The sequence below is a fragment of the Selaginella moellendorffii genome, unplaced genomic scaffold (genome assembly GCF_000143415.4).
Source record: "Selaginella moellendorffii unplaced genomic scaffold, v1.0 SELMOscaffold_100, whole genome shotgun sequence".
Lineage (NCBI taxonomy): Eukaryota > Viridiplantae > Streptophyta > Lycopodiopsida > Selaginellales > Selaginellaceae > Selaginella > Selaginella moellendorffii.
Window position 1 is genome coordinate 260143 of NW_003314361.1, and position 25416 is coordinate 285558.

Below are 25416 nucleotides of genomic sequence, written 5' to 3' on the forward strand. Positions count from 1 at the left end.
CCTCTGGGGCTCCCAAGATCGAGGCCTTCCGAGAGACATTCCGCCTGGGGCGAGCATGTGCTCGTCTGAGTGGTCCGCAGCATCGCCGCTGGCTGTGTCGTGCATTGGTCCTGGCATCATCGGCATACCTTTGATCTGGTGGTAGCATGGCCATCCCCATGCCTTGTGCGGGTGGGAGGTGGCTGCGTGAGTGGATCCGTCCCCTCGCAGTACTTGAGGTGAGTAGAAGGTTCTAAATCAACAAGGCTTTATTTAAGGGCTTTATTTATTTTATGAATGTGAATTAAAAGTACTTTAAGCGAAACCCTTAAGATTAAAGAAGGGCTAAGTTTTAAACCATTAAAATACTTAATGAATTTAAGGGGTAAAGGTGGTGTATGTGGTTAGGAAACAAATGAAAAGTATTTAAGTTGCTATGTTTACCATTGGCAAACATGTTGCCATGTTGACCAACATGTTTTTAAATTATAAATACAAGATTATTAATTATTATAATTATTCTTAATAATAAAATTAATACAAATATTAGATTAAATTAGAAATGGATAAGAAAATCAAGTGTTGTGCAAGATTTTATCATTTAAAATATTTTTCATGTTTTATAATGTTTTAACTATATAATTATTTTAATAATTATACTTAATAATATTGATAGTTCCTTTTAATTTAAAAAAAAATCCAAATAATTTTCTTTGTTGGGGATGAAATCCTTTAAAGAAATTATTTCCATAAGAATAGCTAAATTTTCTTAACCCAGCTTTTCCTTCATTTGGAGCATTAAGCATTCAACAAAAGCGTGATTTAAACTTATTTTAATATGTAATTCTATTTTTTTCCAGGAGGAAGTACTTGTTTACTAAGAACTAAACCTACTTAATTGTGCTCTTAACCATTGATTAATCAAAGGTACTGCCTTTAAATTGTATTTGCTATAACGGGAGATAAAAGTTGTATGTCTGAATAGGACTTTATAGAACGAAAATCTAGGTCACCCGAGCCGCGATGGACGAACGGGGCGGCGAGAGCGACCAAGGTTTGCAGGGCTGCATCCTCCAGCTTCTCTCCGAAATGGAACCAGGCCCGTATCCTCCCCTTCCTGACTGGTGCGCTGACATCTTCCAGGAGTGGCTGGCGGGACGACAAGCAGGACCTGCAAATCTTGCTCCCACAGCACTTGGCGCTGCCAGCTTCAGCCGCAGGGTCGCCGCCAGCCCCAGCATTGCCACCAGCGGCAGCGCTGCTGCCAGCCACAGCGTCGCCGCCATCGCCGCCAGCCCCAGCGTCGCCACCAGCCGCAGGGTCGCCTCCAACCCCAGCGTCGCCGCCATCACCGCCAGCCCCAGCATCGCCACCAGCCGCAGGGTCGCCGCCAGCCGCAATGTGGCCACCGTACCCTGTTTGATCCATGATGGTTTGGCTGAGTTTCATGTACGGGAATGCCGAAACAACTGCGCAGGGCGCCGCATTGGCAGGGACAACCTCAGCTGGCTCGCTGGGAACGCTGTCGATCTGTACAACACATTCTGCGGGTGGGAAGATGGGAACCAAGACAAAGTGCTTCAGCTGATGGTAGCCCTCTCCAAGCGGATGCAGAAGAAGGCGGTCTCGAGGAGTTGATCCAGGGTTCTAAAATACTAGTACGTATGAATGTATATTGAGTGCGTTTTGTTCTAAAGTACGATGTATGTCTTCACTTTTCTATGACAAATCTCATGCATGGGCATTTGGAGCATTCCTAGTTTCTACATTCTTTGGAATATCAATAAGACTAAGTGGACCCGTTACTACATAAAGATGTTGCTCTGGAGCTAATGTTGTCATGGTCTGTGCACGCAGGACCTGGACGACTATTGTCGCTGGTTTCCAAGGCCTTTGATTCACTCCAGGTCTTACTATTACTAGCTTGTAGTTTTTGTCCATCCATTTAGGTTCCTGGACAGAAAGGATTTGGCACTGGTCAGGACGAGGCTAATAGGTTATTGCAATGGAAAACCAGGACAGCAGTGAGGATTATCCCAGGCCAACACAGCCGAGTTGTGCTCCTTCTCGTACTTGCCTCTCAAACTCCTGGGAAGAACACAAGTCTGTGTTCAAACTAGAATTTCCCCGCCTGTAGCATCTTGTGAAGGAGAGGCCCCAGCTCACATTTCCCAGTCACCAGAGCATGCTAAGGTCGTCACTTGCTGCCTCCTTGCACACCACAACGTCCCTTGTGCTCAAGCTGGTATTGCTTGCTCGGTGGATACACCTTGTTGTCCAAGTCAGCACTTAGTCTACTCGCACCTGGCTGCCCACGCTTGTGCTGCTGCCATGAAATGAAATGCTGGACAAGCATTGAAATGCTTGTTCAGGTACACTAAAATAAATATGTTGCATGTAATAACACTTGGTTTACTTATCAATTTAATTGATTAAATAATTTTTTAAATTATAAGCATGTTAGTAATTTATAAACACAAGATTAGTCTTATTGCATATCAACCATTAGATGATAGAATAAAAAAGAATATACTAGAAAGGGTTTTAAAAAGTTTATAAATTATAAATACAAAATTAATCTAAATGAATAAGATGGTAGAATATCCTAGAATATTCAAACATATCTTAGGTATATCCACTACCATCTCAGTCCTCTATAGATTTGCTTAGGCAAACCAAAAAAAAAATCTTATACTCTATCAATTCCCTATGAATAGTTATTGAATTTGTAAGATTTCATTAATATTAGTGGTTTCATATGTTGTGAATGATACATGATATTTATTATAATTGCATTTTGATATACTTTTAATAGTGGATTCACTTGCTATTCATGTGTGTCATCCATGTCACCCTATCCATGTCACTAACAATCTGAAATCACTCTTTCTACCTTGCTAAACTTGAATAATGCTAACAAGCTTTTATCAGTTTGAATTAGAAGAGGGGCTATATGGTATAAGAATGAATTTGAGAAATTTTGGGGTTATGAAAAATTTCAAATACGATGAATGTGAAGGTACTATTTATATAGCCATGGTCACCATAATTATGAGGAATATCCTTTAAGAATCTATAAATTTCACATGCCAAATATGCATTTCACTTGGAGAATATTCAATTTCATGCATAAAATATTCTTTCTGAACCAATAAGAAAATGTTTCTTTTCATGCAGCACCAACACACGCCCCATAATTGTAGAAAAGTGCCGTGCCAATATATTCATTCATCCTTTAGGGAGAGAAAGAATATTCTTCAAGAATATTCTATTGTATAGAATTTGGGTAATTTCAACGTAACATTTAAGGGCATTTTGAAAAAGACCATGATATGCTACTGCTTTATTTATAGTACATTTTTACAGAGAACAAAATAAAGCTTCCATCTTGCTCTTTTAACACCTACTTACTGATCTTTCATATTGGTTTTGTTTTAGAGGATAACCTAAGGGCAAAATCATTACCTATTTAACATAGTTGAGAAATCTTAGAACTGCTGCAACCATCCCCATTGCTTAGCAAAAAGATCAAGGACAAGAGAAGAATTGTCAAAAATTTTAAGCTTTTCCATTTTAAAATTTCTTGCATTCATTGTTTCAAATTTTTTTTACCCTTTTTAAGAAAATTTTCATTTTCTTTCACTTAAGGGAGAGTTAAGTTAGACCCCACCCTCCAAATTTATGCCTCTCTTGATTCCTCTAGATCATCAGTTGTGGGTTTTGTGCAAATGCACTAAGATGCCGAATTGAGTTCATCTTGTTCTGCCAGAGCCTAGCATATCTTGGTTCTGACAATGCTAGCAAGGACACACTCTTTCTCTCAGCAAAATAATTTTATTTCAGTGGTGTTCTCAACATTCTCCAGCCTTGAAATCAATCTACAGCCATGACTGTGGGGCAAGGAAACAATGTTATTGTTATTTGTTGTTTTCTTAACCATTTGAGAGAAATTTACTAGAAACGATTGCTTGAGAAAAAAGAAAGAATGAAGGCATGGCAATAGGAATGACTTGGGTGATCTGGGCTGGGCATTCGCAATAACCATTGACACTACATTCCGTGAAATCGTGATGCTAACTTTCCCACTCACAAAAAGGTTGGCAAAATCTGTGGGAAGGATAATCCAGATCCAAAGCTTACTTCAGGCAACTAGAAACATAATAAAAGTGATGATTGTTGGGCAAATTAGTAGTATGAGTCCTTGGTTAGTTTAGATGTATCAATAGAAAAATCAACAAGCAGATCTAAAGTGTCAAGGGAAGATGCGCAACAAGTTACAAGCAATTTTTTTCTACTTATATCAAAATCATAACTTTAATCTTTGACCGTTGGTTCTTCTTCATCCAACGGCAAAGACGAGGTAAAGGGGTACGGACGCCCTCTAGGGCGCGAGCTTTGGCTATGGAGGTAGCGCGGGAGTCGCAACGGCGCAAGCTCTTCTGGGTGGATGACAATGCCGTTGCGCTCTTCTACTTGTGGCTGCACGGCCCCGCCGGCAAGAGGTTCGAGCACATCATCCACGACCTGTACCGGCGGTGTGGGATTGCACCCCTGTACCCGAGCTTCCTGGAGGAGCTGCACCACTTCGCGTCCATGCCCAGCATCAGCATCGACAAGGTGCGCCACGACATCTGGGAGCTGGCCGCGTCGGAGAACTTTCCTTTCTTTGGAGCGGCTTTCGTGCGCCTGGCTCTCAGCCTTTGCCGCTACGCGGATCCTGGCACTGGCGTTGCCCACGATTGGTGTCCAACGGCTTGCTTCTCCAACAGGCCAGCGTTCAAGGCGATCATGTCGCTGCTCGTAGCTGTAAGCAAGTAACTCCATGGATTTTTCTCACCTGTGTTTCTTGTGTCTTCCTAGTATACGTCCAGAGATGTTCCGTACGCTCCTCACTCTGATCACATCCTTGAAGGTATGCCGAAGTGTGTTTCATGTTTCATCGGCCGATGTATATAACTCCCTCTCGACCGGCAGAGATGTATGCCATGCTTTGCCATGTCAAGCCGTCAACCATTGCTGCGGTCGAGACCCAGGCCGAGACGATGGTCGAGCTGCCGCAGCCTTGCGACGCCTTCGATGTAACCGAGATGGTGTGCCGGCTCTTCTATACCTGGCTCCTGGTGGCCAAGCACTTTTACCTTGTGCAATTCGTCAAGCACCACCTGGACAAGCATTTCATTGCTCCCAGCAAGGAAGTGGGCGATCGGAGCCAAGGGCTGACGCTGCCGCCGGAGCTGGCGGGGACTGGCATCCTGTGCATGCTTCAGCTGGCACTCTCCTTTGTGTTCAACGTCACCTCCAGCTCGCAGGCGGTGCCGCTCTCCTCGAGCGACGTTGAGCAGCTGGAGGCTTGGGTTCGTTTCCGAGGTGGGATGATGCAGCAAGGGGACAACCCTTTCACTCCCGTAGCATGCATCCCAGTAACTTTTGTCGAAAAGATGATCGAGGTACGTATACATAACACTTGGAGAGGTCTTAAATCGGCTACTGTGCAGGCTATCAAGGACTCGTGTGTGGATTTGGCCCAGGCTGCCGCAGACTGCTCCTCCAGCCTCTGGGGTGACAGATGCTCCCACATGGTCGCCTTAGTGGAGCTCCACACGTCCGTTGTGGAGCTCGACTTTGCAAGCAACACCGTGGCTCGCCTCTTCCATTCGTGGCTCCGCTGCCAGGGGGGGCAGTCGAAGCACAGAGCCATGGTGGAGCACATCAACATGGCTTATAACCGGCTGGGATGGCCGCCGTGTACAAACTCGTCGCTGCTGCAAGAGGTGAAGTCGGGTCTGGCCGACGACGACAATGACCGTGTTGCGGCCAAGTGCGACATATGGATGCAAAGCCTGCCCAGGAGGATGCAAAGCCTGAGGCTGGAAAGGAGCTTTGTCAACTTGTTGGCCGCGGTGAGCTTGCAAGGGGAGGCGGAGGAGGAGGAAGAGTTCAGCTGGATGCTCCTGGACGAGATCCGCTCCCGGGCAGCCGCTGGAGGCTATCAGATGCTCAAGCCGCGGCTGCCGGTCGTGGAGAACGGAGACGAAGGGGGTGTCAACGAAGTCATTTACTACCTTGTGGAGGTATGATCTTGCTTGATTTTTCTGCACGAAGACTTACGTGTGCATGGCAGGAGCTGCGCTTCTGGAAGCGCATGGAGGTATCGGGAGGGGCTGTCTGCCCATACGGCACCGATGAGGGGTACGACTTTACACTTCCGACGTACTCCAGGGCTGATCTCACGCGAGACTTCAAGCTGCCAGGTACAGATCTCTAGAGAGAGATATGTGTTCACAGCATTCACATGTGTATGTGCAGGTGCTTCGCGGGAGATTGTGGAGCACCATTTGTTCGAGCCGACCATTGCACTGTGCCGAGACGTGACGCAGCCAGTGCTCCGGCTGCTGGCCGCATGGCAGCAGCACAAGCGTGGCCAGGCGGGTGCCAGTAAACCAAGTGCCGACTTGGACGACAAGGCGTTGCAGAGCTTGGTGTGCTGCTCCCAAATCCGCGGAGCAAGCAATACCAGCTTGAGCGAGAGAGACGTTGCTGTGTGCAAGGATGCAGCAAGCGACGACCTTAGAAAGGTGGTTGCCGTGGTGACTGGGAAGTGTGAGCTGGGGCCTCTCCTTCACAAGATGCTGGTTTGTTTGAAATTCTGTTTTGAAAACATGCTTACTATTTACTGTGTTCTGCCCAGGAGTTGGAAGGGGAGCAGGAGCAAGAGCAGGAGATGCTCAGCAAGCAGCTCGGTTGTGTTGGCCTGGGATAATCCTCACCTCAGCACTGGTTTGCCATCGCTATATCATATCGGCCTCGTGCTGATTAGTCCCAAACCCTTTCCAGGAACTTAGTGGATGACAAGCTTATAAGAGAGCTAATCAAGGCCGAAGGAGACTAGCAGAACTTACGGTTAAGAACAAGATAGATATAAAAGAATGAATGAGAAAGCATTCGGTTTTCTTAGTTCATTCGTTTTTCATGATCTGTAAGGCTGAGATGCTGGCGGAGCTTCCTAGCCTCCGCCACCTCCTTAGAAATGCTGCTGGACGAGTTTAAATGTTCCAAGAAAACCATGAAAACACTTGGTGCTTTGGTGGACAACCACTTTACATTACAGAGGCACGAGTACGATCTCCCCCACTCCAGTGTGTACATCGTTCCGGTTCTTACAAGCATTGTAAACTACGTTGAATTCGGTGTCAAAGATGGTCCAAAACAAGCGGTCGTAACCCACCAACACCGAGCAGCGTGGGAGGCACTTAAGATTGTAATCTCCGTTGTAGAATGGATACAGATTGAGTTCATATGAAGTGAAGCCCGGATCGATCACACGCCCCTGGGTACAGCGGAGGCTGGTCACCACAGGATGCCTAGCTACGAGTGCCGCCAGCAAGTCATCGGGAACCTTCTTCATCTTTAACACCGGCCTGCTTCCCTCGAGGTATACCACTACCATGTCTCCTCCAGGCTGAGTTGCAAGCTTGGGCGCGCCAATCTTAGCCATGGCTGAAGCACATATCGCCAGGGAATCCGCCCAGCTGCTTCCACTTCGGGCGTTCCAATCTCCTTGTGCGACACAGTCTTGCACGATTTTAGTCCAATCCACTCGCTTGGGGCGGTCTGAGGCACTAGAAGTTGGAACTAAGCTCACCTCGCCTTTGCTCTTGGCCAGGGACTCGAGCTCCCTTTCCTCAAGCCATTTGCTGCCACGGATACGGGGTGGCGGCGGAAGCTCAATACCACAATACTTCCCGCAAACTCCTCCCATAATTTAAGGGACGAACACCAATTTTAGATGTTTTGCTCGATGATGGTTAGCTATGATCATGCAGCAGCAGCAAACAATTGCCAAACAGCCATCATCTCCGCGCGAAACAAGAGGCACTCAATCGCTGTTTGCGGCACTTCTCAGATCGTGCAACACTTCCAAGGACCTTGCCAGGGGAAGAAACGTCCACTCGCAGATCCAGGCAACGAGCTTCCGCAGCGACAAGTATCTCGCAAATCTGGTCATCCAGATGTACGGGAAGTGCGGTAGCATGGGCGATGCACGCAGTGTGTTTGACAACCTCGAGCAGCCGGATCTCTTCTCGTGGAATATCATCGTCACCGCGTATGCCCAAAATGGGTATCTATACGAGGCAAAGATGGCGTTTGACAAAATGCCTGAGAAGGACGTTGTTTCTTGGAATGCAATTCTTACTGCGTTCTCGCAAAACGGGAATCTAGATGGAGCTTGGAACGTCTTTTGCTTGATGCCCACCAAGAACGTTGTCTCGTGGAACGCTATGCTTACAGCATATGCCCAAAGAGGGCAGCTTGATAAGGCCGAGCAACTCTTTCAAAAGATGCCAGAAAAGAATGGAATCTCCTACACCGCAATGCTCCAGGCTTATGGAGAAAAGGGGTATCTGGAAGAAGCTCAATCCATGTTTGAGAAGATCAATAAGCCCAACGTTGTGTCTTGGACCACTCTACTTCAAGCATATGCCCAAAACGGGCATCTTGAAGGAGCAAAGAGGATCTTTGACTTGATCCCCGAGAGGAACGTCGTGTCCTGGACAACAATGGTGGTGGCGTACGCGGACCATGGGAAGCACGAGGAAGCAAAGTTTTTGTTTGACAGGATGCCAACGAGAGACATGGTGGCCTGGAATGCGATGATCCAAGCTTACGCCCGGAACGGGCAACTCGAGCAAGCCAAGCAGATGTTTGACGCCATGCCCGAGAGGAACGTCGTGTCTTGGACGTCCATGCTTCAACTCTACGCTTCCAGCGGCCACTTCCAAGGCGCGTCCACCATGTACAAATCCATGCCCGAGAGGAACTTGGTCGCTTGGAACTCGCTCATCTCGGCCTATGGACAAAGCGGCAACTTAGAGACCGCAAAAGCAACGTTTGATAGCATGAAAGAAAGGAACACCATCTCGTGGACGGCAATGCTGCAAGCGTATGCGCAAAACGGTCAACTGGAGGGAGCAAAAACGATGTTTGATGGCATGCCCGAGAGGGACTCGGTGTCGTGGGTGATCATGCTCCAAGCCTACGCACAAAAGGGAAGCTTGGAATCGGCCAAGAAGCTCTTCCAAACCATGCCCGAGAAGAACATGGTTTCCTGGACGGCCTTCCTCTCGGCGTGTGCCGAGAACGGGGATCTGGAAGCCACCAAGGCCACCTTCGATCGGATGCCAGAGCGAAACGTTGTAAGCTGGACGACGATGCTGCAAGCATACGCTCGCGCCGGTGATCTGGAGTTCGCGAGGAGCGTCTTCGATTCAATGCCGCAGAGAAACCTCGTGTCGTGGACGACGATGCTGCAAGCTTACGCGCAAGAAGGCCATGTCGACGAGGCCAAGGCTCTCTTTGACGTGATCCCGGAGCAAAACTCCGTGTCGTGCACGAGCATGCTCCAGGCTTACGCTCAAAACGGCAACCTCGCCGCTGCGAAGTTCATGTTTGATCGACTGTGTCCCGAGCGCGACTTTGTCTCCTGGATCGTCATCCTCCAAGCGTTCATCCAGTATGGCGATCTGGAGCAAGCCAGAGATCTCTTCGAGATGCTACCGAGCCTGGAGATGGTGGTGTGGAGCGCCATGAGCGCGGCCTACGCGACCGCTGGCCGCGGCAGAGAATCGCTCGACTTCTTCTACCGGATGCTTCTCCACGGCGAACGAGCCGACGAGATCTCACTCACGAGCTTGCTGGTGGCTTGCAACCACATCGGAGTTCTCCACCGCAGCGTCACGGGCTTCCAGTCCATCCGGTTTGATCACGGCCTGGCGCCGCTGCTGGAGCACTATGGCTGCCTGGTGGGAGCTCTAGCTCGAGCCGGGCAGCTCCAGTTCGCGGAGGAGCTTGTAGAAACCATGCCTTTCGAGGCTGACGATAAGGTGTGGGGTTCTTTGCTGAGTGCTTGTAGGACGCAGCACGACGCCGGTCGTGGAGCCCGAGTCGCGGAGAATGTGTTCAAGCTGGATCCCGCGAGCGATGCCGCGCACGTTATGCTATCCAACATCTACGCAGCGAGATAAAAAGGCCGAGATTATCAATCCAGCTTAAGAAAAGCTGGCAGACGTGATCACGCGAGCTCGCGATCGAAGAATAGTGGAAATGAAAGTGTCTCGTGGATTGCTACTCACGGATTGGAGAGAGAGATATTGTAGTGTGGATCCCTCAATCCACTCGCGAAAATTTTTTCCGACTCATGAAAGCTCCCGTCTCGATCCATCGATTCTGGATTTGTATCATATTCGTGATGAGCAAGTTCTCCTTTTGTCAGGTCCACGCGCTCTCCTTTTTGCTCGAATTTTGGAAGTCAAGTTCGAGTGGAATGTGAAGCGACAGTAACTTACACTTGTAAAGCTTTCCATGGATCAGATCCAAAAGCAATGATTTTTCTAGTGCCGGGGTGCGTTTCCTTGTGTACATTCTCCCTCGCGATCATTGTTTATCACCGATTCATATCGCCCATCACCGCGATTCCTCGGTTTTGTTTCAAACCAGAGATCAATACTACAGTCGAGAATTTTTGCGAGAAAGAGATAAGATCACTGGCGTGTCCAACCAAAGCAAGCGATCGATGAAAGAATCCATCAATCAATCAAGGACTCCAACGCGCTCTTGATTGAGGGTCCCCTTTTTCCCTGAGTGGCCTCTCTTTTCTCGTGATTAGAATTTGGCTCTTACCAAAATGCCCAGCCACGGCATTTGCTAACCTCGCAAAGTACAGTGCTGGCAAAGGTGGCGAGCTATTTTCTTTTTTAGAACCATTATTCTCTTTCTCCTGTGTGCTCAGCACATTGATGCACGGATTTGGATTGGAATGATAGATTTCATTGATTTCCGTGCCAGGAACGCAAGCGGGAAAGAACCGCCTTTGGGCAAAGCAATGCCGGGAATATGCCTCGGGTACCATGGGCGTGTGTGTACAACGCTTGCTCGCAAAGAGAGAACGAAAAGAAAAGAGAGAGAGACTCTTTACGGTGGGTCGATCATGCAAAACTCATGCCGGGAGCTATAGACGATTTGATCCATTCCATGATCTCTGCTCGACTCGATACATGATCCTTGCCTGATTGATTGATTGATTGATTGATCGATCGACCAGAGCGAGAGAGAGAGAGAGAGATCGATCAGCGGAAAACTTGGACGATCATTATGGACATGGAATTGATGTTCTCATGAATGTGAACGGGCAGGACGACAGTGTGGTCAGGAGGGTCAGGAAATGGGGGGAAGCATTTGGAATGCGACATGGAGAGCTCAAAAGCTTTGATTTTTTTTTTTGGAAATTTGGAAAGGCACCACCTTGAAAGACCCAAAAGATCGATCAAGTTGTTGTGGAGTGGATCCTGGAGCATTTGTTTAGTATAATCGGGTGACCTCTATGCAACCAGAAACTCGCAAACAAACAAGCCCAGCTGTTGCATTCATGTCTGTGTCTGCTCGCTGCCTCCTCCTCCTGGAAGAAAGCTCTGCTTATCCTATGGATCCATTCAAGCCCAAAACCAAAGGAAACAAGAGATGGATTGTTTCTTGGCTGAGAGCAACACAATCTCATCCATCCACGCTGGCTGCCTCATGGCTCGATCGTGCTCCTGGAATCCCACACCACTTTTTAAGCCCAAACTCTTTGCCTTTTTCTTTTTCGTTTTCTTTCTGATCTTTAGCAGGGGAGAAACAGTTGCTGCAGCCGCGGCAGGGAATCCTTGAGAGTTGAGTCCACAATCCAATCGATCGAGCTAAAGCCAAAAGCCACCGATCCAAAAGCCACCGATCGCGAGCCGCGATAGTACCTGGATTTAAGAAGAGGAAACCAAAAACTTGTGATCTTGCCGGTAGCTGCCAGGCGTTCTTCTTTTCAAGAAAAGTTCCTCCAGGACGAAGCGAGCTATAGCTCTCGATCCCAAAAGCTCGGAGGAGAGGCGGCCGATCGATTTAAAAAGATACATACTTGTGTGGAAGTGGAATTCGAAGTGGAAGAGAAGATATAACATGACTTAATCTCCATCCATGGCTGGCTAGCGCTCGAGCTAGTAGAGGAAGAAGGAGTACCTCATGCCGCTCTGGACCATCATGTAGTGTCGATCGGCGAGCGATGGATCTTGTCTCAACCACACGCGCAGCCTCGCATCGCGGAGCGCATCGCCCGTCCCCATGCTATCGAAGTAGTCCGACATGTAATGCTCGCCCAGCCCAAACAAGCTCCCCAGGAGAAGCACTGGAACCTTGACTATCTTCCACAGCGATTTGGCGGAGCGATGGTGATGATGTTGCTGTGGCTGCTGTGGCTGCTGTGGCTGCTGCGCAAGATCGTTAGCGTTGTTTGCGAGGTCGGCAGCTTGATCAAGAGCGAGAGCATTGTTGGTAGCGGCGGCGTTGTTTGCGACTGCTGCTTGATCTTCCTCGAGGTCGTGATCATGGGTGATCGAGAATTCGTCCATCACTTGCGACAGCCGCCTCTGCCGCTTGGATCTAATCTGCCTACCCATTATCAGGATGATCTGACACATTCTCCTTTTCCGATGGATCAAAGATTTTGAGTGAAAGGAACTAAACAAACACACACACACACACACACTCTCTCTCTCTCGCTAGCGAGCTAGAGAAGAACTATGGATGGAATGGAACTCATTCTTTTCTTTTTTCTCGTTGGGAATCTGATCAGTTGAGCTCTACACTAGGCTAGGCTATGGTGGAGGAGAATCTGGTGCGCACGCAGAGAGCGCACGAATTGGAGAGCGGGAGAAAAAAAAAGTGGGATTCTTTGGTGAAGATTTGGGCAGAGCAGCAGCAACACAGAGCGCAAGGACAGGAGAGAGTAGCAGCGAGCAAAGCGAAATGGGTGTGTTGAGAATGCTGCCGCAAAAGAAATGGCAGTGTTATAGTGTATCATGTGCATAACATGGACATTGGAGCTCTTTTATATTCCAACTCTTCGTCCCGCCATAGCCAGCCCGTCACATTGACGTGCGCACCCAGCAAAGCAATCTCCACCGTCGCCACATTCCAAAGCCATCGGAGACGTTGAATTTCAAAAGTTTAAAATCTTACAAATTTGTGTGGGGGAGCTTCTAGGGCATGGCGGCCATGGCGTGGTGTGCGCCTGGGCGATCCTTGGCGCCGCCACCATGGCGATCGCAGCAGCTTGAGAATCGTCCTCCAGCTCGATTTCACCATGTCCGCGCGGCGGCCGGGAGGAATTTCGACGATCAACAGCCGATGGACGCCGAGCCCAATTGCGACAGCGATGAGAGGCTCCGCTCTGGGCCTTTTTCGTTCGTCACCGATAATGCGTCTAGCCGGGGCTCACTCCAGATGCCCAATGAGCCGTGGCAAGATGGAAACGTTGGTGTCATGATGTCGGTAAGCTTTTTCTTTGGCAATTTGGTTGCAAAGAAATTTTTCGTGCTGTGTCTCTCTCGACAGCAAATCAAGGACAAAGGAAGAGACTTTGGATCGTTCATGGATGTTGGAGAATTTAGCTGGTTCGTTCGAGAAACAGGTTCGACTTTCATCTATATCGCTTGAGACTGGTACGCATGTTTTCCGAAACCAAGCAGGATCAAAGAGTGCAAAAAAGGGAACAATCGTGTTCCTTCACGGAGCACCTTCTCAATCCTACAGCTATCGAAATGTTATGACCCAGGTATTGCGATTCTTTTCTCCTTTTCCGAGCTAGAGAGTAGTAATGGTTTTGCAGATGGCTGATGCTGGCTATCGCTGCATTGCTCCCGACTGGCTTGGTTTCGGACTCAGCCAAGCACCGCAGCCTGTTTTCAGGTTTTCCTACACAGGTTTTCTTCCTAGAGCTATGTGTTGTAACCCCCCCAATTTTGAGAACTCTCAGGAATCATGATGGGATCATGCAGAGGAAGCATATCACGAGGAGCTGAACAAGGTGCTCGCACAAGTCGAAGTAGAATCACCATTTATTCTCGTCACTCAGGCAAGCAAATCTAGATTTTCGTGACTTATATGTTTGAAACAAACAAGCAGGGATTTCTTGTTGGATCTTTTGGACTAACGTGGGCCCTTAAGAACACGGAAAGAGTTTCCAAGCTGGTGATCTTAAACACCCCGCTGACACCATCGGCTCCACTGCCTGGTCTGTTCAATCAGCTGAGGTACTTCTTCTTTCTCCTCGAAGTTTGGAAATGATACTATAATGCTACCCACTCAGGCTTCCGTTCCTTGGAGAATTCATATCTCAGGACGCCATGATGGCCGAAAAGTTTATAGAGAAAGGAAGTGCGTACGTATCAGTTCTCCAAGTGAGTGTTCTCGTTTTAATTGTATATGTGTACATGTAGGTATGTGCTCAAGGTGGAAAAGGCGGATGTGTATAGGCTCCCTTACTTGGGAAGCAGTGGACCTGGATTCGGTAAATATTTCATCTTTCGACAATTATCGTTGAACTTACAAATGTGTGTGGTTGAATCTGTGCAGCGCTTCTGGAAGCTGCTCGCAAGGTTTCGTTTCCAAGCTTGATGTCAACTATTTCGGCAGGTTTCAAGAGGTAAGTTTCAAACAGTGGCTCAAGGTTGTGGATTTAACTTCGGCTTTTCAGTTGGAGCAAACCCACTCTGGTGGCATGGGGACAGGAAGATAAGTACTTGCCAAAAACCCAAGCTATGGAGTTCGAGAAGCTCAATCCAGATGTTATACGCACGGTTCTCATGGAAGGCGCTGGCCACATGCCCCAAGAAGACTGGTAAATCCTTGCTTTGTTCTCCAGTTCGCTGAATGGTTTTGTCGCAGGCCCGAGAAAGTTGTAGAAGCTCTAGCCGCTTTTCTCTAGCTCCAAGAAGGAGCAATGTCTATCAAGGTTTTTAAATCTTTTTGCTATTGCCGAGAACGTAAACGTTGGACAGGATCACATACGGTGAGGCATCCATCTCCATGACGCTTAGCACAGCCGCTGCTTTCGATGCTCGCTCCATGTCTCGGTGGTTCTGGCAAGCTGCCAGGAGCGTCCCCCAGGCTACCTTATCCGGAAGAAATGGCATGCTCTCGATGAGTTTCTCGGCATTCTCGAGCTGCCCGGCCCGGCAAAATGCATCCAGCATGCAGCAGTAGTGCTCCTTTTGAGGCTCCACTCCAAAATCCTGGTGGAGAGAGACGAAGAAACTCCGACTGCTCTCGAGCAGGCCAATGTGGGTGCAAGCGGCGAGAACGATCACGAACGAGACTTCGTCCGGCTTTGCTCCTTCCAAGTTCATCTCGTGAAAGAAAGTGATGGCGAGCTTTGCATGGCCGTTGTGGGCGAATGCTGCGAGCAAAGAGTTACAGGCTTTCTCGACGTGCTCACTTCCATGGTAGGGAGAGTCCATTGAAACGTTACACTTGGTCATGTTTATAAACATCTCTCTGGCTTCCTCAAGATACCCATTCTGGGCATATACGCTCACCATAGCTGCCCAAGATACCACGTCCCTCTCTACGCTTTGATCAAACACTTTCTTTGCATGGCCAACTTGGCCGCTTTGAGAGAAGCCCACCACCATTATTGTCCACGAAACCACGTCCTTGTGCGGCATTCTCTCGAAGAGTATTCCAGCCTCTCGGATATGGGCGTTTGTGACGTATCCATTGAGCACGGTGTTCCACGATCGAGAACTCTGGTGTGGGATGAGATCGAGCAAAGCCAGAGCTCGATCCATGCGGTCCCTGCTCGAGTATCCCGCGATCATGGTGTTCCACGAGACGGTGTCGTGCTTTGGCATCGAGCAAAACACCTCTTCGGCGAGATCGATCTGGTTGGAGCTCGAGTAAGCGACGAGCATGGAGTTCCAGGTGACAAAGCTGTGCTGTGGCATTCTCGCGAATCTCTCTCGCGCTTCCTTCGTGTGGCCTCTCTGAGCTTGTCCGGTGAGTAGCGTCGTCCAGGACACAACGTTTCGCAGCGCCATTCCATCGAAGATCTTCTCGGCCTGGACGAGAGCTCCTGCTTCACAGAGAATTCGGATCATCGTGTTCCACGACTCGAGATCTCGCGCGGGCATCCTCCAAAACGTCTCGATAGCTTCTTCGAGACAGCCACACTGGACGAACGCCGAGACCACCGCATTCCATGACACGATATCCCACTCTGGCATCCTCTCAAACGCTGCTCGAGCCATCTCCACTCGACCATTGTGTCCGAATCCCGCCACCATCGCCGTCCACGAGACAAGGTTCGCAGCTGGAGCTCGAGCGAACATCCGCTCCGCCTCGACCATCTTTCCCTGCTCGGCTCGCGCGGAGAGAAGGCTGTTCCATGCCGCGAGATTCCACTGCGGCATGCGATGGAAGGCGATATCTCCATCGTCGAGCTCGCCATTCTGTGCCAGCGCAGAGATTAGAGCGCTCCACGACGTCGAATCTCTTCTCTCCATCGAGTGAAAAGCCATGGCTGCCTCGTGCGTGAAGCCGGAGTTTGCATAGCCCGTGATCATCGTGTTCCACGAGATCACGTCCTTCTCGGGAATCTGCCGAAAGAGATTGATCGCTTCCTCGAGATTAAAGACCTGGATGTAAGCTACGAGCAGTGCGTTCCAGGAGTAAACGTTTGGCTCGGGGATGCAATCAAACAAGTGCTTTGCATCTGAAACGTTTCCTTTCTGGGCATACGCTGCCAGCATCGACGTGCACGAAACAACGTCCAAGCTTGGCATTCGCTCGAGAATCTTGCAAGCACTGTGGGTGGACTCAATCTGGACGAAGGCCTGGAGTAGAGTGTTCCACGACACGATGTCTCTCTCGGGGATGTCATCAAATATGATCTTTGCAGCGCTGGTTTGATCCGTCGTCTTGGCCAGTGCTGCAAGCATCACATTCCACGAGAACTTCTCCTGCATTGGAAACTTTGAGAAGATTTCCTGAGCTGGATTTATGTTACCTGTGTTGGAAATGGCCACCAGGAGCGCGTACCAGGAAAGCCGGTCCCGCTCCGGCATGGAATCAAACAGATGCTTTGCAAGGTGGTGATGCCCGAGCTGGGCATACCCGGATATGAGCGTGTTCCACGAGCAAACGCTTTGCTGGGGCATCAGATCCAAAACTTTCACTGCGTAATAAATCTTCCTGTCTTGCAAAAAGATTTGTATGATGGTGTTCCACGACACCAGATCCCTGCGCGGCATCTGGAAGAACACGTTCTTGGCATGATCAAGATGCCCATTTTGGGCATATGCTGCAACTAGCGAGTTCCAAGAGTGCATGTCCGGGCGAGCCAGCGAATCAAACACACAGCGCGCATCTTTCAATCGCCCACACCTGCTATACGCCCTCAGGATCTGGTTCCCCAGCAGCGTGTTGTCGCGAAATTCGCTGCGGCGAATGGATTCCCGGACCCTTTCTAGCTCCTCCACGTTCTTGGAGGTGGAGCAGGCCTGGAGGGCCTCTACAAAAGAATGGAAGGCATCGTGGCGAGGATCGCGCGACGAGAGCGAGATCCTTGATCGCATCACTCGCCATGAATGCGGGCGAGCAGTGGAGAAGATCTATATCTAAAGTTCACACTCCCAAAGAAATAAAAGAGGCTTGCTATTCCAAAAGATCAAACTTTGTATGACGGTGTTCCCTCAAGATCTCTTGAAGCTCGAGCTAAGATCTCTTGAAGCTTCATTCTACTGATGACACGGGTTACAGGTAGCCCATTCTCCGCGGCCGGTGTAAAAGTATCAAATTTAGTGTACCTGTGCATGAAAAGGAAAGAAAAACGATGGCGTCAATCTTTTTTATTTCAACGAAAAAGAAAACATACCAAGTTCCCGTCAGTCCATCGACAAGCCCGTTAACTCGGTCTCCAGTAATACAGCCATTCTCCATGATGTCGTCCGCTTCTCCATCTCAGCCCGCTACTTTGCTGCTGCTGCTGCTTCGACATCTCAGGATCGAACACGGTGCCAACAAGCCAGTTATCCGTGGTAACTTTTCTGGCACCGCTCTAGCTTCCTTGACACCGCTCAATGCCGCTTAAAAACTGGATCATCAAAATAGCCAGCAGTCGATCGACTTTGATTTAAGCGGCATTGAGCGGTGTCAAGGAAGCTAGAGCGGGAGGAGAGGAGAGGTAAGTTGGCCCCCAGCGCCGCCGCCATCCACCAAAGACGGTACCGCGAAGCCCACAAAGCAGCACCAACAAGCTCTCCTCGTTGCCATGGAGCTGCTAGAGCGCCGCCACCTTCAAGTGCTTCTTCCACAAGGCAAGACACAATACTAGCTGGAGGCCAAGGAGGGCTGGCTCGCCGCCTCCTTTTCTTGTTTGCGGATCGAACATGGTGCCAGTGCGAAAAGCCACTCACGTGCGGCCCTTCGACGCAATGAGGTTAGCGCCGCCGCTGGTCATCTCGGACGCGGAGCTGGAGCAGTGCGTGGTGAGCTGCATTTCTTCGCTGGATTGACGGAGAGCTTTCGTGTCACATTCCAGAAGCTGGGATTAGAGCGAAATGAAGGATCAATCCATGGGAAGTCCGTGAGCTCTGAGTCGAGGAACACTACAAACACGAACTCAAGTCGAGGAACCCTTCTTGACTACGAATTTTGTGTAGTGGATGATCGCTTCGTCAAGGAAATTTGGGCCCACGAGAGCCGTGGCCGAGTTGGAGGTCCCGCGTATAAAGTAGAAGCTCTCGCTTCTTCACATTACACATATTCTCTACGCTCTCCGCTCTCCGCAAATGGCTCCTCGTCTCCTCACACTTTTGATCTTGGTGGTGGTGACTCTGGGAGTGATTGAAGTGAGTGCTCTCGATCCTTGTTCGCCACAATAGCTCTGATAGATAGATATCTCACGTTTTGATCTACAATCTTCCATTTTAGATAGACATCTCAATGTTTATTCCATGCTAGATATATTCCATCTCACTTTCCATGCGAGATATATCTCACGTTTAGATCTCAATTTCGCAATATCTCACTGTTGGATTGATAGAAAGATATCTCGATCACGTGTTTATCTCAATCTTGATCCAGATGTTTCAAGTTTGATCCAATCTTTTCTTACGTGAGTGTCTGTTTGTTGTGCAGGCCCAGTGCGATTTCTCCCGATCCTGCAGCGGCATAACTTATGGCGGCAGCACCCTGATTGCAAACTGCGTGAACCAAGCCGGTGCCACGGTGCGCTCGCAGATTGATCTAAACACCTGCGTGGGCAACAACAATGGGCAGCTCGACTGCTCGAGCGGCTACTTCCAGTCGTGCGCCGGTATCCAGTACTCGGGCACCACCGTCAGTGCGACGTGCCCCAGCGTCTCCAACCAGCCCATCTTCTCTTCGCGCGACCTCAACAGTTGCGTCCGAAACAGCAATGGCAACCTCCAGTGTTGCTGAGAATCGCATATCTCATGTATGCGGTGATTAGAGGCTGGTTGTGTAGTAACAATTTAGGCCTCATGAAATAAAATGCGGTGATGATCTCTTTAACTGTTCTATGATTTTTGTCAAGAGTAATGAGAAGTAGTAGTTTTTTTTGTATCATGGCAATGAGCTATGGATGTATGAAATCAGTAGATCATCCCAAATGAAATAAATGAGAATTAGTGTGGCTTTCATATAAGTTTACAGCAATTAGCTATAGAATTTTGCGATCTTTCCCCTTGACGGGGACAATTATGTGTTTCCCTTCGCGGCTATGATCAAAAACGTGTTTCTCACTGACCAATGACCAGGGCTTGCCGTTTGCGATCATAGGAAACACTTAATTGTCCTTGTCTGCCATCCTCCATAGTTTAGGTCCATTATTTCTGGGAAAAATCTCATGAACTCTTTGAATGAAAGTGTAGAAATGAATGAAAATAACAAAAATCTATCGCTCATTGTCATTAAACTTATATAAAAGAATCTTTCCCAGAAAGAATGGTCTTTGCATGGTCAGTTGATATTGTCTACAAGCAGTAATACATACCTCACCAGCTATTGGAGCATCCACTTATATGGCCCTGTTCCTTAAGCTATTGTGACCTTATACCAGCATTATGCTTCCTTAGAATGAAGGTTGAGTGACACCTCCTTCATCAAGAACCAAGCAACCGAGGCCTGTCGTCGATTATAACTTTAATGTTGCATTACCCTTTGACTATAACTTGGGAACTGATGTTGTTTGGCTTTCACCTCCAACGACATCATCCATCACCAGCATAAGTATTAATATCTTTTTAAATGCTTCTTGGTTTGCTCTTGTTATGTTCTTGCTGGCTATAATGGCCATTGTCACTCACATCAAACACATTTAAATTAATTATATATTTCTAGAATTCACATTTATAAATTTTGTAAATTTTTGCATAATTTTTTCATATTTTTTATATATAAATAAAAGTATGTTTTTCTCTGTTCAATATACTAATATATGGTACTTTTAATCCTTTTGATTCTTTGTAATCATAATTGTAATCTATATTTTCTATTATTGTTGAGATATCTTGAATGATATATTATTAAAATTTAATATTAGTTTAATTTTTTTTATAATGTATATAGTATGCACATATTTAGATTTTTTCAGAAGTTTATATATAGTATCGCGCATATCGTATATAGTTTCTTTAAAAATTCAGTCAAAGGTATATATATAGTCAATAAAAAAATATAAATATTTGATATATATTGAATATAAAATATGCTAACACCAATTTTTGTATAAAACATATATAACCTATGTTTTTTATTTATCTATCATTAAAAATGAAAAAAAGACAACTCATAATTAAAAATCTGTTAAAGTTGTTAAAACACTTTTACTTACAAAATCACTCAATATGGTCTTTTCCATTGAGTAGCCAAATTACATATTGTAAGCTTAGGAAAATAACTAATACTGAATTATCTACTTTGTAGACTCTATTAAACCACACAAAAAAACACTTGTTAAATATTAATTCCAAAACTTGACATTAGCAACTTCTTGTAATTGTGAAGATAGACCTATGTCTACTATTACTATAAAATACAAAATGGTATATATTCATCCACTTATAGACTCCATTTGAAGCAACAGAATAATAATTATCAAATATTTATATATTTATTGGAGGTACTATGCTTGTTGTGACATTCAAACCCTAAACCTGATTTGAACCCAAGAACTGCTATGCATATCTATCTATATATATATATATATATGCATGAGCATTATATGCCGAAATTAGTTTCTTAGAACTAAAGGGTTGAATAGATTAACTTCCATGGATTTTATAAAAGTAGGGTTTCTAGGAATTTGTACTCAAAACAAATTCTTTTTGTATTTTATCTTTAATCTTGTCTTTTACCTCATCATCTCCTTCTCTCACCACCATGCTCTTGAAAATTATAACAACTTCTAGTAGTTCTGAAAACAAATCCATGAAGGAGATTATTGCCCCTCATTCCCACCATTAGCCCAAAACCTTATATATGAGTCCAATCTCACAAAATTTACTATACCAATTATAGTATATACCATCATTAAAAACTAATATTATGTTTTTTGAATATACAAAAGTATGCTCCTAAAAATTTAAATATTAATTCTGTTTCATTATTACTATAATATCTTTCTAGCTTTCTTTCTGATTAGCTTAATATGAGACAATATCACTAGATAACCTCAATAGTTTTGAGCTTCATATTAAATGCAACTTTGAGTAGATTATGAACCACACATGTTTAAGTAGATTTAATAGTTATATATTTTTATTCCTATATTTAATATTTATTTTATTCTTAATACATTGTAAAACAAAATTACATTAAAAATCCAAACTCTCCATAGCAGCAAAAGTCGTGATATGAACCACACACTTTCTTGCCTAGTAGGTGGCTTACACATTATTGCAATTGCTTAAGGTGCTATACTTTTGGCCATAAGGATGGGTTGTTGCCTCATTTTCCATATAAAAGTTTGAGTTATAGTAATTAGACATGCTTTTGTGAAACTTTATCACTAATACCTCAACATTAATGTGATTAGTTTTAAATAGAAATGTTGTAAACTGGTCTATAAATGTTTAAATAAGTATTTATTTGAGGTGTTAATTAGAGATCATCACTTCTACTTAATAAACAAGATAGAGATTGTGGAAAAGTTTACATGAATTGCTAATAACACACTAGATAATATTTTAAAGGTAAGAAAATAAATGAAAAGCAATGGTTTTGATTTTCTTCCACAACAGAACTTCTTGAAATTTGTATCAGAATATATATAAATTATAAGATTTTATTTTGTTTTTAAACTTTCAAAACCTTTGGCCGTTACATGGGCATTTTCAAAGTTCCAAGCATATCTTTATGGATTTGATACATTGCTTGAGACTAATTATATGGCTGTAACATCAATTTTTAAGTGTAAGAATCTATAAGGTTGGTTAGTAAGATGGGCATTAACACTTCAAGACTATAGATTTACAGTGGTGCATTTTCTTGAGTATAATATGGTTGTTGTGGATGCTCTATCTCGTGCACCATTGGTGGTGGCACCAATGGAGGGTTTGCCTCCTCCACTTCCAGAAAATGCGTTGCCCAGCCATGAGTAGGTAGTGACTGCTTAAAAGGAGGAGCCTTGGATTTGTTAGTTGCAAATGTGTTGGATGGCAATGAGCCATGTGATGATCAAAACGTTTTGGTATATATGCCAAAAAGTTTAAAATTGTTAAGATATGCTGGTGTATATTGGTGATAGTGCTAAATATCACTTTGTTGCACTAAATATTTACATCAACTCATGATTATAGTTTTTCTATGTTAGTCTTATGTTTGGGCATTTGGGATATCACAAAATATTGGAAAACATTTTTCATTAGTTGTATTGGCCTCAGTTACAACAAGATGTCTCAGAGTATATCAAGACTTATTAATATTTCAACATATCCACAATGCCACCTAGGGGGTTGTTAGAACCAATTCAAGTTTTACAACCATTTGAATTGGTTGTGTATGACTTGATGGGCCATTTCTAAAGTCTTCTACGGGATATTAGTATGTTATCACTGCATTTAATTACCTTATTTGGTGGGTTGAAGTGTGTGCACTACTAGATGCAACAACAAATTCCATTGCACAATTCCTTGTGCAAATGGACATGATTGTCCTAAGCATATCCTTTTGGATCAAGGTTGTGGCCTAGCTTCTGAAGTCCTCAAAGTGCTGATGTTGGGGCTCAACATTAAACAATCATTTACATCAACTTATCATCCTGAGACAAATGTATGGTTGGAATGGCTCAATCAGACATTCAAAGGAATGTTTGTAAAATATGTAAATCTGCAACATTTAAATTGGAATAGGTGGTTGCCATATCTTTAATTTGCATATGTTTCAGTGCCACAAAGTCTATAGAGATATTGCCATTTTGTGCAGTATTTGGGAGAGAACTTGTTTTGCCTCTTACAGTTGGATTGATGCCAATAACGCCATGCTATCTAGAGGGGAATGCATGGTTGGAGTATTTGGATCATATTCTACCTATACTATATGTCTAATCTTTGGAGTCTTTAGCACGAACATAAGAGTATTAGAGGCATTCATATAATACATAACATAACACACCACTATAGTACCAATTAGGTGATTTGGTGTTGGTGAAGTTTCTTTGACTTAGGGATCAATGTCATGTAGCTGGTTTACTTCCTTGATAGATTGGATGCTTAGCTTGGTCCACAAGTGTATTGTTTGATTCGAGTTGATAGGCAACATAATTCACAACATATAGCACATGTAGCATGTGGTTTTTACCCTTTATCCTATGGTGATTTACTATAGGATAACACTATGAAATTGAACCTAAACCCTCTTTGTGCCACGTGATAGATGCCATGTGTCCAAAGGAACATGGTGTGGAACCCGAGGTTCAGGGCCTTGGGCCAATGAACGAAGGAATAGTGCCAAACTCCCAAGCATGGAGCCAAGGAGTGACGGAACTAGACCACAGAGCAACTCCCGAGCATACAGCCCAAGGAACGAAGGGATAGGAGCCTGAAGCGACTTGGAACAGTCCTAGAATAATCAGCATCCCAATGTTAGGACTAACATGTAAAACAGAGTTAAATAGAGTCTAGCGTTATTTCGGCATACCGGTGGCCTAATGCAAGGACATGGGTACTCCATTAGCTAGCATGGAATGGAACTTGGGCTTGGATCCAAGCCAGACGCAGAACAAAGATAAACACGCAAGCGGGAGTTAGACTATGCCTCAGGTTGGTCAACCATGCCCAACCTGTCCACAATCCTTACTATACATTTGGAACCCCCCATAGGCCCCCCCCCCCTTGAGGAACACACGCTTTGGGCTTTCACCCCAAGCCTCCCTTAGTATCAGGAGTTAGTCTCTGGGATAAGCTCAAAACTTACTAAATATGGAATGGCCCTAGATTGTTGAATTTGGACACAGGACGAACACTATTGTGTTTAGAACAATCTCTACATTCCGCAGATATGCCAAATGAGCAAATTTAAATGCTTTCCATAAATAGCATTTGGGACTGAAATGAGATTAATACAAAAGGCATGATAGCGTGGGTGTTTGGCAGACACGGTAAACTATCAACTAGTGAATATTGAGGGACCAATCTCAATATCGTGGGGGTTTTTGATATTAGCAAGTGCAAGCCAATGACATAAGTTTCTCAAACTAGGCCAAGTATGCTCAGCAAGAAACACATAGGGTTCCTACCTTATGTTTATCCAATCTAAGTGTATGTTCATTGACTAGTTTCTCAACTAGCTCAAGTGGGAATTGATAATGGGTCCAACAATATCAACCTCCTGCTGTTGTGGCAGTAAGGAAAGAGTGTCCATAAGGACTAGCCGACAAGTAACTTTCAATACCCAAAGTCACATTCGTGACACTCTCCCCCTCTAGGGAAGATCGACGTCCTCATCGATGCATACTTGAGTCTAGACCATTGCCAAGGAAACAATTCTAGAAAAAGTTCACGGTGATCATACTATATGAAAAATGCACTGACTTAAATGAGTTAGGGTAATCTCTTTGTCTAACGCGGATGTGTTACCAACTCAGATACCTTCCGTCCGTCGCTGACAAGGAAATGACCAATGGAGTTAGCCACCCTTGTTACTTTAGTTGTCACCCAGCTTACAAAAGTGTGATATACCTCTACCCGCAGAGACATAGAGAGAGAAGCTAGAAGCCTCAACCCTCCTGAACAAAGAAACCAAACCCGTCGGTAAGGTTTAGATAGACTACTGTAAACAAGTAGTTAGAGTTGTTTACACGGTTATGCCTTTTCAATGAAATATGGAACATCGACAAAGAGGCGGGTTATGTGACTAGTCGACAATAGCTACCCCATGACTAAAGATTTTACCATGCACACCAAGTGTCGAAGCCAGTCTGCCTATACTGGCCCAAACTCAAAGATTAATAGATGGATAATATCAAAGTCAGAGACAATGATATCTTAGAGACTTATGTATCGGTGAATAAATCTTAGATTAAAACACAAAAGCATTCTAAGTATGTTATCA

General features: G+C 45.7%; 5 protein-coding genes across 7 annotated transcripts; 4 read left to right on the forward strand and 1 right to left on the reverse strand.

The window, feature by feature from the left end:
- Window positions 1-4356: 4356 nt before the first annotated feature.
- LOC9638126 lies at window positions 4357-7040 on the forward strand. 2 transcript variants are annotated; one of them, XM_002989651.2, is made up of 8 exons: window positions 4357-4785; window positions 4840-4891; window positions 4954-5426; window positions 5475-6050; window positions 6101-6230; window positions 6286-6611; window positions 6668-6756; window positions 6814-7040. In XM_002989651.2, the coding sequence occupies exons 1-7, from the start codon at window positions 4381-4383 to the stop codon at window positions 6737-6739; spliced, it is 2034 nt and encodes a 677-aa protein (XP_002989697.1). In that variant the 5' UTR covers window positions 4357-4380; the 3' UTR covers window positions 6740-6756; window positions 6814-7040. The 2 variants fall into 2 exon arrangements, with proteins under 2 accessions (XP_002989697.1, XP_024519222.1); XM_024663454.1 differs by having other exon boundaries at window positions 6668-7040.
- Window positions 7041-7755: 715 nt separating this feature from the next.
- LOC112342132 (pentatricopeptide repeat-containing protein At2g35030, mitochondrial-like) lies at window positions 7756-10248 on the forward strand. The gene has a single exon (XM_024663451.1). The coding sequence runs from the start codon at window positions 7791-7793 to the stop codon at window positions 9999-10001; it is 2211 nt and encodes a 736-aa protein (XP_024519219.1). The 5' UTR covers window positions 7756-7790; the 3' UTR covers window positions 10002-10248.
- Window positions 10249-12980: 2732 nt separating this feature from the next.
- On the forward strand, window positions 12981-14833 carry LOC9638128 (haloalkane dehalogenase). The gene is made up of 11 exons (XM_024663457.1): window positions 12981-13335; window positions 13399-13474; window positions 13533-13618; window positions 13673-13766; window positions 13842-13918; window positions 13969-14096; window positions 14153-14224; window positions 14283-14353; window positions 14419-14488; window positions 14540-14683; window positions 14731-14833. Exons 1-11 carry the CDS (start codon window positions 13051-13053, stop codon window positions 14768-14770), a joined length of 1143 nt encoding a protein of 380 aa, XP_024519225.1. The 5' UTR covers window positions 12981-13050; the 3' UTR covers window positions 14771-14833.
- LOC112342129 (pentatricopeptide repeat-containing protein At4g02750-like) lies at window positions 14784-17746 on the reverse strand. Of its 2 annotated transcripts, none has more exons than XM_024663445.1 (2): window positions 17717-17746; window positions 14784-17648 (listed from the first exon to the last, which is right to left on the reverse strand). In XM_024663445.1, the coding sequence occupies exon 2, from the start codon at window positions 17415-17417 to the stop codon at window positions 14802-14804; it is 2616 nt and encodes an 871-aa protein (XP_024519213.1). In that variant the 5' UTR covers window positions 17418-17648; window positions 17717-17746; the 3' UTR covers window positions 14784-14801. The 2 variants fall into 2 exon arrangements, with proteins under 2 accessions (XP_024519213.1, XP_024519214.1); XM_024663446.1 differs by lacking the exon at window positions 17717-17746 and having other exon boundaries at window positions 14784-16802; window positions 16850-17035.
- An 868-nt stretch (window positions 17747-18614) lies between these two features.
- On the forward strand, window positions 18615-19394 carry LOC9638075 (cyanovirin-N homolog). Its single transcript, XM_002989654.2, has 2 exons — window positions 18615-18692; window positions 18982-19394. The coding sequence occupies exons 1-2, from the start codon at window positions 18633-18635 to the stop codon at window positions 19282-19284; spliced, it is 363 nt and encodes a 120-aa protein (XP_002989700.1). The 5' UTR covers window positions 18615-18632; the 3' UTR covers window positions 19285-19394.
- Window positions 19395-25416: the final 6022 nt, after the last annotated feature.

Bases quoted from the DNA above. Each gene is read 5' to 3' on its own strand.
- LOC9638128 (XM_024663457.1), top strand. From the start codon at position 13,051: ATGGCGGCCATGGCGTGGTGTGCGCCTGGGCGATCCTTGGCGCCGCCA. The intron at 13,767-13,841 runs GTTTTCTTCCTA...GGGATCATGCAG, and splicing joins TTTCAGGTTTTCCTACACAG to AGGAAGCATATCACGAGGAG. The intron at 14,354-14,418 runs GTAAATATTTCA...GAATCTGTGCAG, and splicing joins AAGCAGTGGACCTGGATTCG to CGCTTCTGGAAGCTGCTCGC.
- LOC9638126 (XM_024663454.1), top strand. From the start codon at position 4,381: ATGGAGGTAGCGCGGGAGTCGCAACGGCGCAAGCTCTTCTGGGTGGAT. The intron at 4,786-4,839 runs GTAAGCAAGTAA...GTGTCTTCCTAG, and splicing joins TCATGTCGCTGCTCGTAGCT to TATACGTCCAGAGATGTTCC. The intron at 6,231-6,285 runs GTACAGATCTCT...GTGTATGTGCAG, and splicing joins GCGAGACTTCAAGCTGCCAG to GTGCTTCGCGGGAGATTGTG.
- LOC9638075 (XM_002989654.2), top strand. From the start codon at position 18,633: ATGGCTCCTCGTCTCCTCACACTTTTGATCTTGGTGGTGGTGACTCTG. The intron at 18,693-18,981 runs GTGAGTGCTCTC...TTTGTTGTGCAG, and splicing joins TGACTCTGGGAGTGATTGAA to GCCCAGTGCGATTTCTCCCG.
- LOC112342132 (XM_024663451.1), top strand. From the start codon at position 7,791: ATGATCATGCAGCAGCAGCAAACAATTGCCAAACAGCCATCATCTCCG.
- LOC112342129 (XM_024663445.1), bottom strand. From the start codon at position 17,417: ATGCGATCAAGGATCTCGCTCTCGTCGCGCGATCCTCGCCACGATGCC.